Here is a 13,320-nt window from a genome sequence, read left to right on the forward strand (position 1 = left end):
ATGTGAAGTTGTAACATCATTAGCAGTTACATCATGTATGACATCAGCCACCACTTGGTGATGATGAAACAACTGTCACTTATGAGGTCTCCTAGGTCGCCTGAGGTCAGCTCGCCGCTCGGACAGTGCCTGGGGGAGGGGGAGGAGGAGAGACAGGGAGAGCAGGTGAGCCAGCCTAAGTCCCTCTAAGAGGATCACACACACACACAGCTCAGCTCCAGACCGACAGTGTGTCTCGATGATACAAGATCAGACAACATCGACCCTCCAGATTCCAGCGTGACCTCTGACCCCAAGAGCTCGGTGAGACTCACCTGTTTGTCACTCTGTAGTGCCACTTGTTGCGTTCATGTGTGCGGTTTGTGCGTCTGTGTGTGTTTGTGCCAGGGGTCATGGACGCGGAGCACGAGTCCCCGCTGCATCGCTTTGTTGTTGCAAAGCGTCTGATCACCTCCATCTTTGATCAGCTGCTGGACCTTGTGAAAGATGGTTCTACTCTCATGGCTGGTGTGTCTCAGGTATTCACTCACACACACACACACACACCTGACCAAACATGTGATGTCAGAGTTGGGGCCCGACTTGGATCAGGCGCTGCTGCGAGAGCAGAGAGCGGACCTTCAGATCTGGGCGACCAAGCTCAGCACAATCAGAGAGGTTTTGGTCCGGAGACACATGAAAGTGGCCTTCTTCGGCAGGTGAGCAGCACACGCGCTGACTTTCTTGTGCTGCAGTCTTGTGTGAAAATCCTCACCATCACCGCAGGACCAGCAACGGGAAGAGCACCGTCATCAACGCCCTGCTGAGGGAGCGAGTTCTGCCCACAGGCATTGGACACACCACCAACTGCTTCCTCAGGATCCAAGGCACTGACAGAGAGGAGCCGTACCTGACCACGGAGACCTCGGAGAGGAGCATCCACGTGAGGGTGATGAAGATGTAGCTGATGAAGGGGCCTGATGATGAAGATGACTTTGCTCTCCAGACGGTCCACCAGCTGGCCCACGCGCTCCACAGAAGGTCATCTTTGGACTCCAGAAGTCTTGTCGAGGTTTTTTGGCCCAAAAGTCGCTGCGCTCTTCTCAGAGAGGATCTGGTTCTGATGGACAGGTGAGTGACGGACAGAAGGGGTGAGGGTTATGTGATAGTCCTGCTGACATGAGAACTTTTTGCCCAGCCCCGGCACTGATGTCACTCAGGAGCTGGACTACTGGATCGATGAGTTCTGTCTGGATGCAGATGTCTTTGTGCTGGTGGGAAACGCTGAGTCGACGCTGATGAACACGGTGAGGTTAGCTTTGTCTAGTGCAGCAGAGTCTCTGGGTCTCATATTTGCTAATCTTGCACAGGAGAAGCTTTTCTTCCACAAAGTTGGACAGAGGATTTCCAAACCCAACATCTTCATCGTCCACAACCGCTGGGATGCCTCAGTGACAGAACCGGACTCAGTCCAGGAGGTGAGACCGTCAGTATGTAGGACACACAAGAAGATGATGATGTGTCATGCTTCCCAGGTGAGGAAGCAGCACTTGGACCGTTGTGTCCACTTCCTGGTCGACGAACTGAAGGTGGCCAGGCAGGACCAGGCCGTGGACCGGATCTTTTTCGTCTCGGCAAAAGAGGTCCTGAGTTCCAGGGTGATGCCGTCTCATGCGGCAGCGGAGACAGGTAGACAGGGGAAGTCTGTTGAAGTAGAGGTTTCACTCACCTTGTTGTCATCACCTGCAGGAGGTGCTCCTGATGAAAGCTTCCTTGAGAGACTGGAGGAGTTCGGGCGGTTCGAGAGAACTCTGCAGGTACGGTTTGAGGATTGAGATTTGTATTCTGTCCTGACCTCTGACCTTGTGGATGAAGGACTTCCTGTCTCGGTCCGCTGTGATGACAAAGTTCCAGCATCACACGATCAGCGCTGGAAACATCGTCCGGAACATCAGAGCTGCGATGGACAGCATCAATGTCGCAGCTGCCGACAGGAAGTGAGCCAGCGCCACAATGTAAAGGCAGGTATGTCGACATGGACTGACTCTGAGCTCCACCCCCCTGTGCAGGGTTCGTCTCCTGGAGGAGCGTGAGGAGCGCCAGGACCGTCGGAACTTTATCCTCGCCGAGATTGTGCTCCTCAGGAAAAATGTTGAGGAGAAGATGTTCGCCATGAGGGAGGCTGTCAGCGTGTCTGTGAGTTTCTTTCGCAGGGGTGTGACAGTGTCTTGGGTTTTCTTGTTGAAGGTTCAATCTTGTCCTGGCAGGTCGCCACAGTAATGTCGGATCAGATCCGATCGCTTCCAGTAGTGGTGGAGGAATTCCAAGCTGACTTCAGTCCAGAATCTCTGGCGGTCTACAAGATGGTGGGTTGGGATGCGTGCAGGCGCGAGATGCTGGTGCTGACTCAAAAGACTCTCTCTCAATTATGTCGTCTCAGAAGTTGCTGCGGCATGTGGAGGATTCGCTGGTCACCAGTGTCTCCCACCGCTGCTCGACCAGAGTCCAGAAAGACTTGCAGAACCTTCACAATCACATGACTGGTAGCTGAGACAGTCCTTGGTCTAGGTGAAGCTTTGGTCTCTCTCAGTGTGTGTGTGTGTCCACAGACAGCGTCCGGCCCCTGCTCTCTCCAGACCTCCAGAATGTCCTCCCCGCCTGCACATCGACCCGCAGACTGACCTGCCAAGTGGATGTTGCTTCACTGTGCTCCAACTTCAAGGAGGACCTGGACTTCCGGTTCTCTCTTGGATGGGCTTCTCTCGCCTCGCGGTTTATTGGGGCTTTAAATGCTCACCAAGAGGGCGGAGTCCAGCAGGTGAAGCTGCAGTAGTGGCGCTTGCAAGTGAGCAGGGTCAACATGTCGACTCTCTTCAGGTGGACGCCCTAATGAACGACGAAGTGATGGTCTCCATAGTAAAAGGTGTGGTGTCCCTCACTTCCAGAGCTTCTGTGGCGGTCCTGATGGTCGGAAGAGTGCTTTGTGTTTTCACTCATTCCAGGAGGTGGCATCAGGTGAGTCTCATGTGAGTCCTATCTTCACAGGTCTGGCACACAGTGGGCTGGCGTCTTGTGGCCCTGACTCTATCTCTGTATGGAACCCTGTACCTGTACGAGCGGTTCACATGGACCCACCGTAGTCAGGAGCGTGCACTGAAGCAGCAGTTTGTGGAGCATGCTACCTGCAGGCTGAAGGAAGCTGTTCACTTGACCAGCTCCACCTGCAGCCAGCAGGTGCACCAGTAAGACCCCGCCAACTTCCTGATCAGCAGACACCCGCTGCAGACACCAGAAGAACTGTTTGTCCGCAGGGAACTGACCTCCAGCTTCGCTCGCCTCTGTCAGCATGTGAGTCTCAGCGCAGCGGAGTTGGAGGAGGACATCCGTCACTTGGGGAACAAGATCCAGAACCTGGAGAGCATACAGTGCAGGTCCAAAACCCTCAGGTCAGAGGCCTCAGAGAGATCCAAATGCTGAGATGGTCTCCTGACCCTCTGCTCCGTGTGTCCACACAGGAACCGAGCAACGGGTCTGGACACATGCCTGGAGTCCTTTTCTGTCCAGTACCTGCAGGACGACTGAAAACAACACTCATTTCAAGATGGTGGTGGACAAAGCGACCCGTGCAGGACACACACAATTACTCCAGCTGCTCAGTAGACGTGTCTTTTATTGTTCAGACAACCAACTTGTGAATTTGTTTTTGTCACATTCGACAGAAGTCAATGAAACTGTTTTAGCTTCAACTTTATTATCCATTTCAACCTTGACCCGGGGCTTCCTGTGTCTCAGTACTTGCACATGCAGAGGTTTTGGGCCAAATCCAAACTACTCCAAACAGACAGAGAGACTCCTAACAGCCTGAGGGTGCTGGGGTCGCAGTTGAATGCCTCTAGTTAACCTTAGATATGGAATGAAACTAGAGTAGCAGAGGAAGCTAGGAACAATGATCAAGAATGAACAACAACAGTGGTGGCCATCTTCTATAAGGCGCTGTCCTTTCATTTCTCTTTTCTTCCACTCACACTGACCTCCTCAGACTGGCAACTCACAAAACAATTGTGAATCTGACTTTGTGGCGCTAAAAGGACAGTGATCTGTTGTATTAATGTGAAACGACAGCTACTATCTCATAAAGTTTATAACATGTTGGATCATAAATATATTACCTCTTATTCGAAGAGCATGTGTCTGATATGACTGATAAAGACCACTTCCTGACCTGCAGCTGGAACTTCACGGGACCTTATTGTAGAAAGAAGGTTCTCTAGAGAGATGTCGGGGCAGGAGAGCCTGGTAGCACGCAAGACTCCGGGTGCAGCAGATACCCAGTGAAGGTGCTGCTGCTCTCACTGTTGGTATACAGTCCATTGGTCAAGTTGCTCTTTACCTGCAGCCACACCTGGTCGGACGCCTTCAGATGCAGTACCACCGTCATGCTTGTGGTGGCGAAGTTGCTCCCTCCTGTCGTCTTAAATGCTGGTACACTGTTGAGGAACAGTCTCACCTTCAGGATCCTGTAGGCAGTGGTCAGGTGGAATGAGAAAATATAGGTCCCATTGACTGGGGCGGTGTAGATTCCCACTTGGGGGTTGAAGTGCTCCTGCTGGTTGCTCAGCACGTGTGGGAAAGCGACAGGCTGGTCTGCTGTGGGGAAAGACCTTTTGATGGATGCAGAGAAGGCAGATTGGATGGCAGAAGAGCAGGGACCGGGAGGACCCATGAAGCCCATGTCACCGGGCTCTCCCTTCAACCCCATTTGTCCTTGCACCCCAGTTGTACCAGTGTCACCTCTTTCCCCCCTTTCACCATTTGGTCCTGGTGGCCCTTTATTCCCAATGATCCCATCGGTGCAGTTGCGCATACCCCCCTCCCCATCTCTGCCGGGAGGACCAGGCTGTCCTGGGTAACCGGGCCTGCCAAGTTCCCCTTTGTCCCCTTTAGGACCGTGAAGACCCACATGACCGTGCACACCTGGGAGGCCTTGTGCCCCAGCGGGTCCAGTCGATCCCTGTTGACCTGGTGGGCCAAAGACAATGGTGCATGAAGCTGGACAGGATCCAGTTTCTCCCGGGAAACCATCAACACCCAGAGAGCCGGGATCCCCGCGGCCTCCTCCATCACCTGAAAGATGATGTCATGTGTGATGTCACGTAGTGTGAGGTCGTCGCCAAAGCTCAGATATGCAGCACCTTTGAATCCACGTTCACCCTTTGGACCTGTAAATCCTGGGCTCCCAGTCTGACCGGGCTGCCCCAGGTGTCCCCTCTCACCTGCACCACAACAGAATTGGTCATTTTCTGGCCCCTTTTTGTTGTGAGAGAGTTTTGTGACAAACAAAAACCACCTTTCAGCCCGAGAGGACCTCTATTCCCCCTGCGACCTTGAAACCCTGTCAGCCCTCTTCTCCCAGGATTCCCGCGTTCACCTGCCAAATGATCTGAATGTAAAGAACGTGGACAGGTGAAAACAGTGAAAAGTATTCTTGCCTTCTGCTCCCTGGGCCCCATTGTCCCCCTGGGGGCCCGGAGTCCCCTTGCAGTGGGAGCAAGAGCAGAAGGAGGGGACTTCGTCTGGAGGCACCGGTTCTGGTGTGTTCAGAACCATGTCACAGATTCTCATGTCAGGCAGGAGTGTCATCTCAGGCACAGGGTCCTGCATCATGCGGAGACTCCCTGACGTCTCATTGCCTTGTTGGGACCACAGGTTATCTGGCGGCAGACGGGGGGCGCCTCGCAAGAGTGGCAAAGAGGGTTGTGTTTCTCCCGGTGGTGGGTTGTAGAAGGTGTTGGGGTCGAAGGTGGACGTGTTGGTCTCAGGGAGAAGCATGGAGGAGCAGGAGCTGCAGCCGAGGAGGAGGAGGAGGAGGCACAACCACATCTGGAGGAGATGATGAGAGACTTCAGAAGCAGCAGCCAACTGTGGTTCCAGAAACTCTCACACCTTCCTGTGTAGAGGCTTGTCAGGTGAGATGAAATCATACAAACAACAGTGTCTGAACTCACCGCTGCGACGCTCGCTGACAACCAAGAGGCCAGTTGCTCAGCAGCTTTATAGACCTTCAGGAGGAGGGGGAGGCGGGAGAGATGAGGAGGAGGAGTAGATTTGAGTATATTGTCTCTGAGACAACATACTCTTTTTCTACTCTCACCTCCTCCTCTTCAGTACATTGCTCAGGGGTCTCGAGGCAGGGGGTCAACAAGGCTGTCAGCTGCAGTTCTACCTGCAGGTATAGGTGATGGAGGGACGGATGAGGGTGTGTCTGTCCCATGTCAGGAAGGCGGACAGATGAACTCCAAAAGTGACTCAGGGTGCCAGCATCTGGGGTGGCTGGTGAGATCCTGGCATCTCCGGGTCACCAGGACTCATCTCCTTGCGTGATAATGTGTGAGAGTCATGTTCAGTGGGGAGTCTGGTGCTCTCAAGGTTTCTGCCAAAACACCTGATTCTGCAGTTGGCTTTCTCCAGGTACTTTCACTCGGCTTCACAAAACGTGACGGATACTGGATCCGGTCTCTCAGGCGACCTGTCTGCGACCCATTTTGACACAAACACTCTGTGAAACAGGAAAACAAGGGGTGCTGATAATGGTGCAGGTGACGGTCCAGACCAGGACCGCACCCTGATACAGAGGCAAGTGAAATCTTAGAGCCTCCATTGTGTCTTTGGCCGAGCAGCTCACATGACATCTGAGCTGAGTGTCTGCACACAAAGACTAGGAACCACTGACCTGAATGGATGTCCCGGTTTCTAGCAGATCCTCCTGCCCGAGACCAGACACCAGCAGTGGGACGTGTGTCTGAGTGAGCCTCTGCGTGGGTGTGTTTGTGTGTATTGCTGAGCATGATTGAGGGGTGCGTGTCTGTGTGTGTGTGTGTGTGTACTGTGGACTCTCAGCAAACACACAAGGGTCAGTCATTAACCGTGTGTCTCCTCGTCGTCGCAGCTGTGATTTTTCTCGTCAAGATGAAAAGTAAAAAGGACATTATTATCGTTGAGAGGGTGGAAGGTCAAAGGTCACGGACATAACGGGTTGACTCTTCTCTCAGCAGGTTTGAGTGACGTGTCCGGCCTTGTTGTGTTCATGTCCTTCAGCTTGACTCTGTGGTCGGTGCTACTGGTCGGCTGGTCGGGTGAGTGCAGTCCGGGCATCGACACTCCAGAGACGCGTGGGGAACGTTGTGTCCATGACATCACTGCCATCTGCCGTGGCATCACTAATTCAATTCGTGACGTCGGCCGTCCACAGGTCATGTGGTCACTGGCATGTCAGTGTTCACAGCGCCCCCTGCTGCTCACATGCTGCTGCGCTCTCGTCGAGCCAACTCATTCCTGGAGGAGCTGAAGCCGCCGTCTCTGGAACGGGAATGTCGGGAGGAGAGGTGCGACTTTGAAGAAGCTCGCGAGATCTTCAACACTCGGGAGGCCACGGTGAGACCAGCCCTTTCCTCTGACCGCTCCTACTGCTTCAGACTGAACTCCTGTTTCTCTCCCTGCAGCTAGAGTTCTGGACAGTCTACACAGGTGAGCCGTAACCCCCGATCAACCATCAACCTGTCATCTAACTAAACCAGCAACATCATGGCTTTCAGATGGGAACCAGTGTCAAACCCACAAGTGTGTCCATGGGTCGTGTGTGGACCAGTACCAGGACTACGCCTGCAGCTGTAATCCTGGATACGAGGGGAAGTACTGCGACCACCGTGAGTGTCTGATCCCCCTGGTGGTCAGGTGGTGTATGGCAGAAACACTTTTTCCTGACAGAGAGTTCAGCTAATGTTTGGACTTGAACATCTTGGCTGCTCAACGCTCCGTAAATGCCAGATTTGGTGTATTGCACAAGGTCCTTCAGACCTGTCTCACAGAAGATATAGTTGACATGATGGCAGTGACTCATTGCACGGCTCTTACCCTGAGCCGCACCCACAAACTTGCAATTACATGCCTGTTGACTTGTCTTCAGCACAAACTGCCACCAACTGCTCGCTAGACAACGGCGGCTGTGACCACGAGTGCCATGAGAGCGAGGATAAGCAGCGCAGGACCTGCAGCTGCCTGGATGACTACCTTCTACAGGACGACGCTCGGCGCTGCCTCCCCAAAAGTGAGGCCCAGGCCGAGTCAGGGTCCTACCCAGAGCACTCACTCATTGACTCCGCAGGTCGCAGGTCTTGTGGTCAACTGTTGGTAGGGAGAACGTCGTACACTCAGCCGAAGGAGGGGCTGCTGCCGTGGATGGTGGCGGGGGAAGTGGGAAAGAAAGGGGAGAGTCCCTGGCAGGTACCTGTCTCTGCTCCAAACTGTCATTCCATCCTTTGTCCGACTGTACTGCGTGTGCAGGCGCTGCTGCTGAACGCCAAGGGGAACTTCCACTGCGGCGGCGTGCTGATCCACGAGAGCTGGGTGCTGACCGCTGCGCACTGCCTGGAGAATAACCTGCGGTTCAGAGTTCGGCTCGGTGAGATCTGCATCAGGCTCGAGAGCCGTTCCAACGACTGAAATCTCTGTGCGTCCACAGGAGACTACGAGCGCAAGCGGGATGAAGGCACCGAGGTGCTTCTGAAGGTCACCAAGTTCTTCCAGCACCCCGACTACGTCAGCAGCACCGTGGACAACGACATCGGTCTGCTGCGCCTGGAGTCGCCGGCGCCGGCCTCTGACTACATAGTCCCCATCTGCCTGCCAGGACGAGAGATGGCGGAGCGCGTGCTGCACCTGAACGGCACCAGCACGGTGGTCAGCGGCTGGGGGAAGGACAGTCTGGACAGCGACCACTACAGCTCCGCCTTGAACATCATCCGAGTCCCGCTGGTCGGCCACGACATCTGCGCGCAGCAAATGTCCAACAACATTTCCAACAACGTGCTCTGTGCCGGGGTCCTGGGAGCAAAGATGGATGCCTGCGAGGGCGACAGCGGAGGGCCCATGGTCACGCTCTACCGCGACACCTGGTTCCTGCTGGGCCTGGTGTCCTGGGGCGAAGGCTGCGGGAACGAGGACAAGTTCGGCATCTACACCAAGGTGTCCAACTACAACCAGTGGATTCAGCAAGTGCAAGACGAGTGGGACAGAGAACATCGTATCCAAGCGCCAAGTGCCTGAGTCTCAATCCCTGAATAAACAACAGAAACTGCTTCTACTGTCTCCGTTTTACAGTCGTGGCCACCAGAGAGCACATGACGCTTTATTTTCATCTCGCCACCTCACACATTATCTTTGGTGTCACCGGGCCTCCAGCTCCTGCTCGTACCTCTGTAGCTGAGACAGGAAGCCCTGGTTTGGGCTGACCACATGACGTGCCGTCTTCACCACCTATAAACACAGTGTTGTTTATTTAGAATTCGCAGTCACCTGCGATCACATCGACTCGCCTGCAGCGCATCAGCCAGCGCCATCTTCTGGTGCTTCATCAGATACGCTACACACACAGTCGCAGAGCGACTCCGTCCGTTCTTACAGTAGACGACTGTGCGTCCGCCAACAGTCGCCTCCTGGTGGATGGCGTCGGCGCATTGGTCCAGGTATCGGTGTAGGTCTTCAGTCGGATCGTCGGAGACCGGGATTCGCACTTTATTGACGTCCCATGATGGGAAAGGTTGCTGCTTGGTCACGTTGATGCAGAGCGTCACCGCCTCCTGCTGGAGTAACGGCACACTGCAGGCAGAGCGACCATTACTGATGAAGAGGGAGTCCGTCACCTGAGAGAGCTGCAACATCGCCAACACCTGAAGGCACCACGGGGACAGCAGAGCGGCACTGTGTCAGTTACAGCTGTGGTCAGTGAATGTATCACACGCCTTCATTGGTCGGTGAACGCATCACGGCCAGTAAACGCAAAGCACGGCGACTGTGATCAATGAACAGATCACACGGTCACTGTCGTCCGTGAATGCATCACATCGCTACTTAAGTCAGTAAACAACGCAGGCTCACTGTTGTCTTACCGATGTCAGTGAATGTATCGCATGGTTACTGTGGTCAGTGAACTCATAACAGGAACTAGACATAAAGCTAAATAAAGGGTCAGTGAAGACATGAAACGCACCTCAGACTGGACGCTTGAGTTCAGAACATTCTTGTTTGTTTGAGCTGCACCCCACTCCAACCCCCACGCTCTTCTCCAGCACATGCCGCCTCTAAGTTTAGCCCAGTTACAGCTGTCCTGCAGCTTCACGACACACACTCTAAAGAACCTCAGACTGAGTGAGACGAGAAGAGCCGCATTTTGACTTGCTTTTATTTATTTTGTGACACAAACAGCGACTCCAAGGGGTCTTCAAATACGAGAAGAGGAATGTGTGCGGCTCAGGCCACAAGAGAAAGCCCTCCATCTCACAGAGAGGATCAGTGTAGAGACCTGGTGGAGGCCGTCTGACCTGCAGAGCCAAACTTGCACCAGCTGCAGCAGGACCAGACCGCGAGGGAGGAGATGAGACACGTGAGAGACGAAGAGAACATCTGAAATTAAAGGCACACACCATGAAACCAGAAATAAACAGGTCACAGGTCCGGATCACAACACAACTTGAAGAAGACCCATGCGGCCCGGCGGGTCACCAGTAGAAGGATTGAGAGAGGAAATTGGCAGCAGCACCCATCCAGCTTGCCCCTCCCTGACCACTGCTCATGTGAGTGACGGCCCGGTCTGGATCCTGGTTCGGGTCTTCATCCTCTGGAAGGTAGTCGGGCAGCTTCATGTTCTGCTCCACCTCAGGTGAAGAACCTTCCAGAGCGAAGGGAACCAGGACCTGGAGAGGACCAGCAGAATGAGGTTAAATCTCCGGAACATTTCTACTGGGCTTCAGAAGCTTCAGAAGAACTCACTTCATCTCCGGTCTCAGTCTTCAGCACCTGTTGAGCGGTCATCACCTGCGTGGCCGCGATGGCTGAGGCCAGAGCCTGCGGACCAGAACACTTCCAGATTTTAGGAACTCTGTCAGTCAAAATTTATTTGGCTGAAAAACCAAAAGGGACAGTTTTAGAACAGCGGGACATCTTCGCCCCTCCGGGGCGGGATCACCGGGGAACTGACCTCGGCCTTCAGGTCGGCGCGGATCCGAACCACACACCTCTTCGCGGCCATCTGAAAGGTAAAGCTGATGACTCCACGGATCTTCAGCAGCGCCTCCTCACACTGACCCCTACGACTCTGCGGAGACGACGCCATGTCAGAACACAAGAAAACATCTCTTCAGCACAGCACCAAAGGACAGTGATGGGTCAGTTCTGCACTTGTCCAGAGTGCACTTTTGTGGTTGCTGACCGAGACAGAATCTGAACTGGCATCACTCCAGAACTGCTGCTGAACATCAGCGATTGTTGTGGTGTTGTTCTTTCACCAGCACACTAATGGGAATTGTGCATTTATTAAACAATATTAATGTTGTGTGGAATTGTTTGTGCTACTAGTAAAGAAGTTATTCACAGACGGAGGAATGCTGAGTGAGGAGAGTGTGGTTGAGTGGGCGTGAGAAAGAGAGACGTTACAGATGGCGGGAGTGAAGCAGACACTGGAGGCCTGAGCAGACACGGAACTTGTTGGCGGGTACAAGGTCAGACGGAGGAGGCTGGAAAGTACCATCTTCTCCAGGGCTGGGTGGAGCTGGTCGAGCCACCTGGGTCCTTGTGATCGTTGCCATGGTTACGAGGGAACCAGTGACCGGAACTGGCGTCAACAGTTGAGGACCAATAAGATGAGGACAGAGCCCACGTGGACCTCAGATAGTCTTTTTGTCACTCCACCGGACTACTACTAAGGCTAAGTCAGGTGTAGCTGCTGACCAAGAATTCTGCTTATGTATGAGACTCCTCTGTCAGGGAATAGATTTCTTGCATATAACTTGTTGGATTCTTGGTTGTCATTCTCACGAGTAGACGTACGGAGATACACCAACTAATTTCCACCATTTGTAGCAGTAAAGCCAAGTCCAGGTCAGTGGTCTGAAGGCACTAACTGAAGCAGCAGGACATATGTGTTCAGGTGTGGCACCGAGCCGAACTCATGCCGGAGAGCACCCACCAAGTCGTCCAGGCCGTCGATGTGCAGCACCACAGTTTTGGCTCTTTTGTTGCTGGAACCCAAGAAGAACCGGGCTCTCCTTCTGCTGCTCACAGGCCCATCGGCTGGTTCAGCCTCCTCATTGCCGGATGCCTGCAGAAGCTCCAGGACCTGTGAGGCCAGGAGCTTGGTCTCCCCGGGAGTAGTGGACCTGGACAGCATGAAACATCAGCCACACACAGAAGCCGCCCTCGGGAATGGAAGGTGCACTCACTTGTGTACGACGTTCTGTAGGCTCAACAACATTCCCAGCTCGGTCTTCAGCTGGTCCCGGTTGACCCGACACTCAGCCAGGTGCCTCAGCGCCTGCAGAGTGGTCCAGTCATCACGCCATATCCACCACCAGTGGGTCCGACGGCGGACAACAACTCACACATCCAACAACGTCAGCAGCTCACCAGCAGGGCGGTGTAGACCACCTGAGGGTTGGGATGGTCCAGGAACAGAATGAGACCCGGCAGACAGCCCTGGTCCTGAACGATGGCCCGCCGATTCAGCGGGTCAGCAGACAAGTCCTTCAGCTGGGTGACCACAGCCAGGGCATCCTGGTCCTCGCTCATGGCTACAGCTTCTGAAATAAGAACTCACAACCTCAGTCCATCAAAGCTGGAGTTCACCACAACTATTGCTTCCACACAGTTGTAGCACGTTTTCTTGTTCTTCAATCGCCAATTTCATTTTCGTCATCAATATTCATTAATTCATAAATGCCATTTCTGTAACACTCTCGTGTCACTGTTGTTCCTGCTCACATTACGAGACAATCGCACCTTAATATCGAACGCTACAGGGGGAAACGGAACCGAGCACAACAACCGTCCAAGAGGGCTAACGCTAACGCCCCTCCCGCAGCTAATGCTAATGTGTACCTCTCACTGTCTGCAGCTCCAGGAGTCAAACTCCACCGCCAACCTGGAGCCAGGTCCGGACATGGTGGGTGATGGAGAGCCGCAGTCTTCACTGATGGTGGCTCAACCGATGGAGACGCTGACACTTCCGGGGTGAGTCTTGGAGCTAGTAGTACAACACCAGCACTAACAGAAGCGGCGCTGTGATTGGATGGTCCCTGGTGACGGACCACCTGACCGAGCCCGGCAGGAGGGGGCGGTGATGGAGTCGCAGAGGATGCATCACCTCCATCATGACCATCATCGGTTTCTGTGAACATCCAGAACCAGCGACAGCTGGACTCTGCGGTCTGTTTCTGTCCACGGTGAGACGAGACCCCCAGCTGCAGCAAAATTACCTGCACCATCCACACCCGCCACCAGAGGGCGACAGCT

At 54.0% G+C, this 13,320-nt stretch overlaps 5 protein-coding genes across 15 annotated transcripts; 2 read left to right on the forward strand and 3 right to left on the reverse strand.

The window, feature by feature from the left end:
* Positions 1-132: 132 nt before the first annotated feature.
* mfn1a (mitofusin 1a) lies at positions 133-4,163 on the forward strand. Of its 8 annotated transcripts, none has more exons than XM_053883621.1 (17): positions 138-303; positions 388-518; positions 592-698; positions 766-922; positions 986-1,110; positions 1,178-1,286; positions 1,350-1,457; positions 1,515-1,796; positions 1,855-1,976; positions 2,049-2,175; positions 2,247-2,345; positions 2,420-2,522; positions 2,589-2,797; positions 2,857-2,957; positions 3,024-3,221; positions 3,291-3,425; positions 3,495-4,163. In XM_053883621.1, exons 2-17 carry the CDS (start codon positions 393-395, stop codon positions 3,559-3,561), a joined length of 2,175 nt encoding a protein of 724 aa, XP_053739596.1. In that variant the 5' UTR covers positions 138-303; positions 388-392; the 3' UTR covers positions 3,562-4,163. The 8 variants fall into 8 exon arrangements, 5 of the variants coding, with proteins under 5 accessions (XP_053739598.1, XP_053739596.1, XP_053739594.1 ...); XM_053883619.1 differs by having other exon boundaries at positions 388-507; positions 569-698; XM_053883622.1 differs by having other exon boundaries at positions 140-507; positions 569-698; positions 1,515-1,668; positions 1,729-1,796; positions 3,495-4,162.
* LOC128769692 (otolin-1-like) lies at positions 3,645-6,989 on the reverse strand. Of its 3 annotated transcripts, XM_053883625.1 has the most exons (8): positions 6,710-6,989; positions 6,422-6,535; positions 6,131-6,351; positions 5,985-6,038; positions 5,469-5,859; positions 5,327-5,407; positions 5,172-5,252; positions 3,645-5,103 (listed from the first exon to the last, which is right to left on the reverse strand). In XM_053883625.1, exons 3-8 carry the CDS (start codon positions 6,248-6,250, stop codon positions 4,247-4,249), a joined length of 1,584 nt encoding a protein of 527 aa, XP_053739600.1. In that variant the 5' UTR covers positions 6,251-6,351; positions 6,422-6,535; positions 6,710-6,989; the 3' UTR covers positions 3,645-4,246. The 3 variants fall into 3 exon arrangements, with proteins under 3 accessions (XP_053739600.1, XP_053739599.1, XP_053739601.1); XM_053883624.1 differs by having other exon boundaries at positions 6,131-6,535; XM_053883626.1 differs by lacking the exons at positions 6,131-6,351; positions 6,422-6,535; positions 6,710-6,989 and having other exon boundaries at positions 5,469-5,926; positions 5,985-6,015.
* Positions 6,887-9,112, forward strand: proca (protein C (inactivator of coagulation factors Va and VIIIa), a). 2 transcript variants are annotated; one of them, XM_053883627.1, is made up of 9 exons: positions 6,887-6,952; positions 7,029-7,112; positions 7,229-7,410; positions 7,479-7,503; positions 7,572-7,682; positions 7,943-8,083; positions 8,141-8,259; positions 8,320-8,437; positions 8,498-9,112. In XM_053883627.1, the coding sequence occupies exons 1-9, from the start codon at positions 6,946-6,948 to the stop codon at positions 9,079-9,081; spliced, it is 1,371 nt and encodes a 456-aa protein (XP_053739602.1). In that variant the 5' UTR covers positions 6,887-6,945; the 3' UTR covers positions 9,082-9,112. The 2 variants fall into 2 exon arrangements, with proteins under 2 accessions (XP_053739602.1, XP_053739604.1); XM_053883629.1 differs by having other exon boundaries at positions 6,900-6,952; positions 7,032-7,112.
* A 58-nt stretch (positions 9,113-9,170) lies between these two features.
* On the reverse strand, positions 9,171-10,193 carry dusp28 (dual specificity phosphatase 28). Its single transcript, XM_053883597.1, has 3 exons — positions 10,025-10,193; positions 9,351-9,704; positions 9,171-9,291 (listed from the first exon to the last, which is right to left on the reverse strand). Exons 1-3 carry the CDS (start codon positions 10,106-10,108, stop codon positions 9,202-9,204), a joined length of 528 nt encoding a protein of 175 aa, XP_053739572.1. The 5' UTR covers positions 10,109-10,193; the 3' UTR covers positions 9,171-9,201.
* Positions 10,194-10,202: 9 nt separating this feature from the next.
* On the reverse strand, positions 10,203-13,273 carry LOC128769677 (armadillo repeat-containing protein 1-like). The gene is made up of 7 exons (XM_053883596.1): positions 12,907-13,273; positions 12,436-12,608; positions 12,252-12,343; positions 11,999-12,188; positions 11,012-11,128; positions 10,804-10,878; positions 10,203-10,727 (listed from the first exon to the last, which is right to left on the reverse strand). Exons 2-7 carry the CDS (start codon positions 12,595-12,597, stop codon positions 10,533-10,535), a joined length of 831 nt encoding a protein of 276 aa, XP_053739571.1. The 5' UTR covers positions 12,598-12,608; positions 12,907-13,273; the 3' UTR covers positions 10,203-10,532.
* Between the last annotated feature and the right edge of the window lie 47 nt (positions 13,274-13,320).

This window comes from Synchiropus splendidus, chromosome 13 (genome assembly GCF_027744825.2).
Source record: "Synchiropus splendidus isolate RoL2022-P1 chromosome 13, RoL_Sspl_1.0, whole genome shotgun sequence".
Taxonomy (NCBI): domain Eukaryota; kingdom Metazoa; phylum Chordata; class Actinopteri; order Syngnathiformes; family Callionymidae; genus Synchiropus; species Synchiropus splendidus.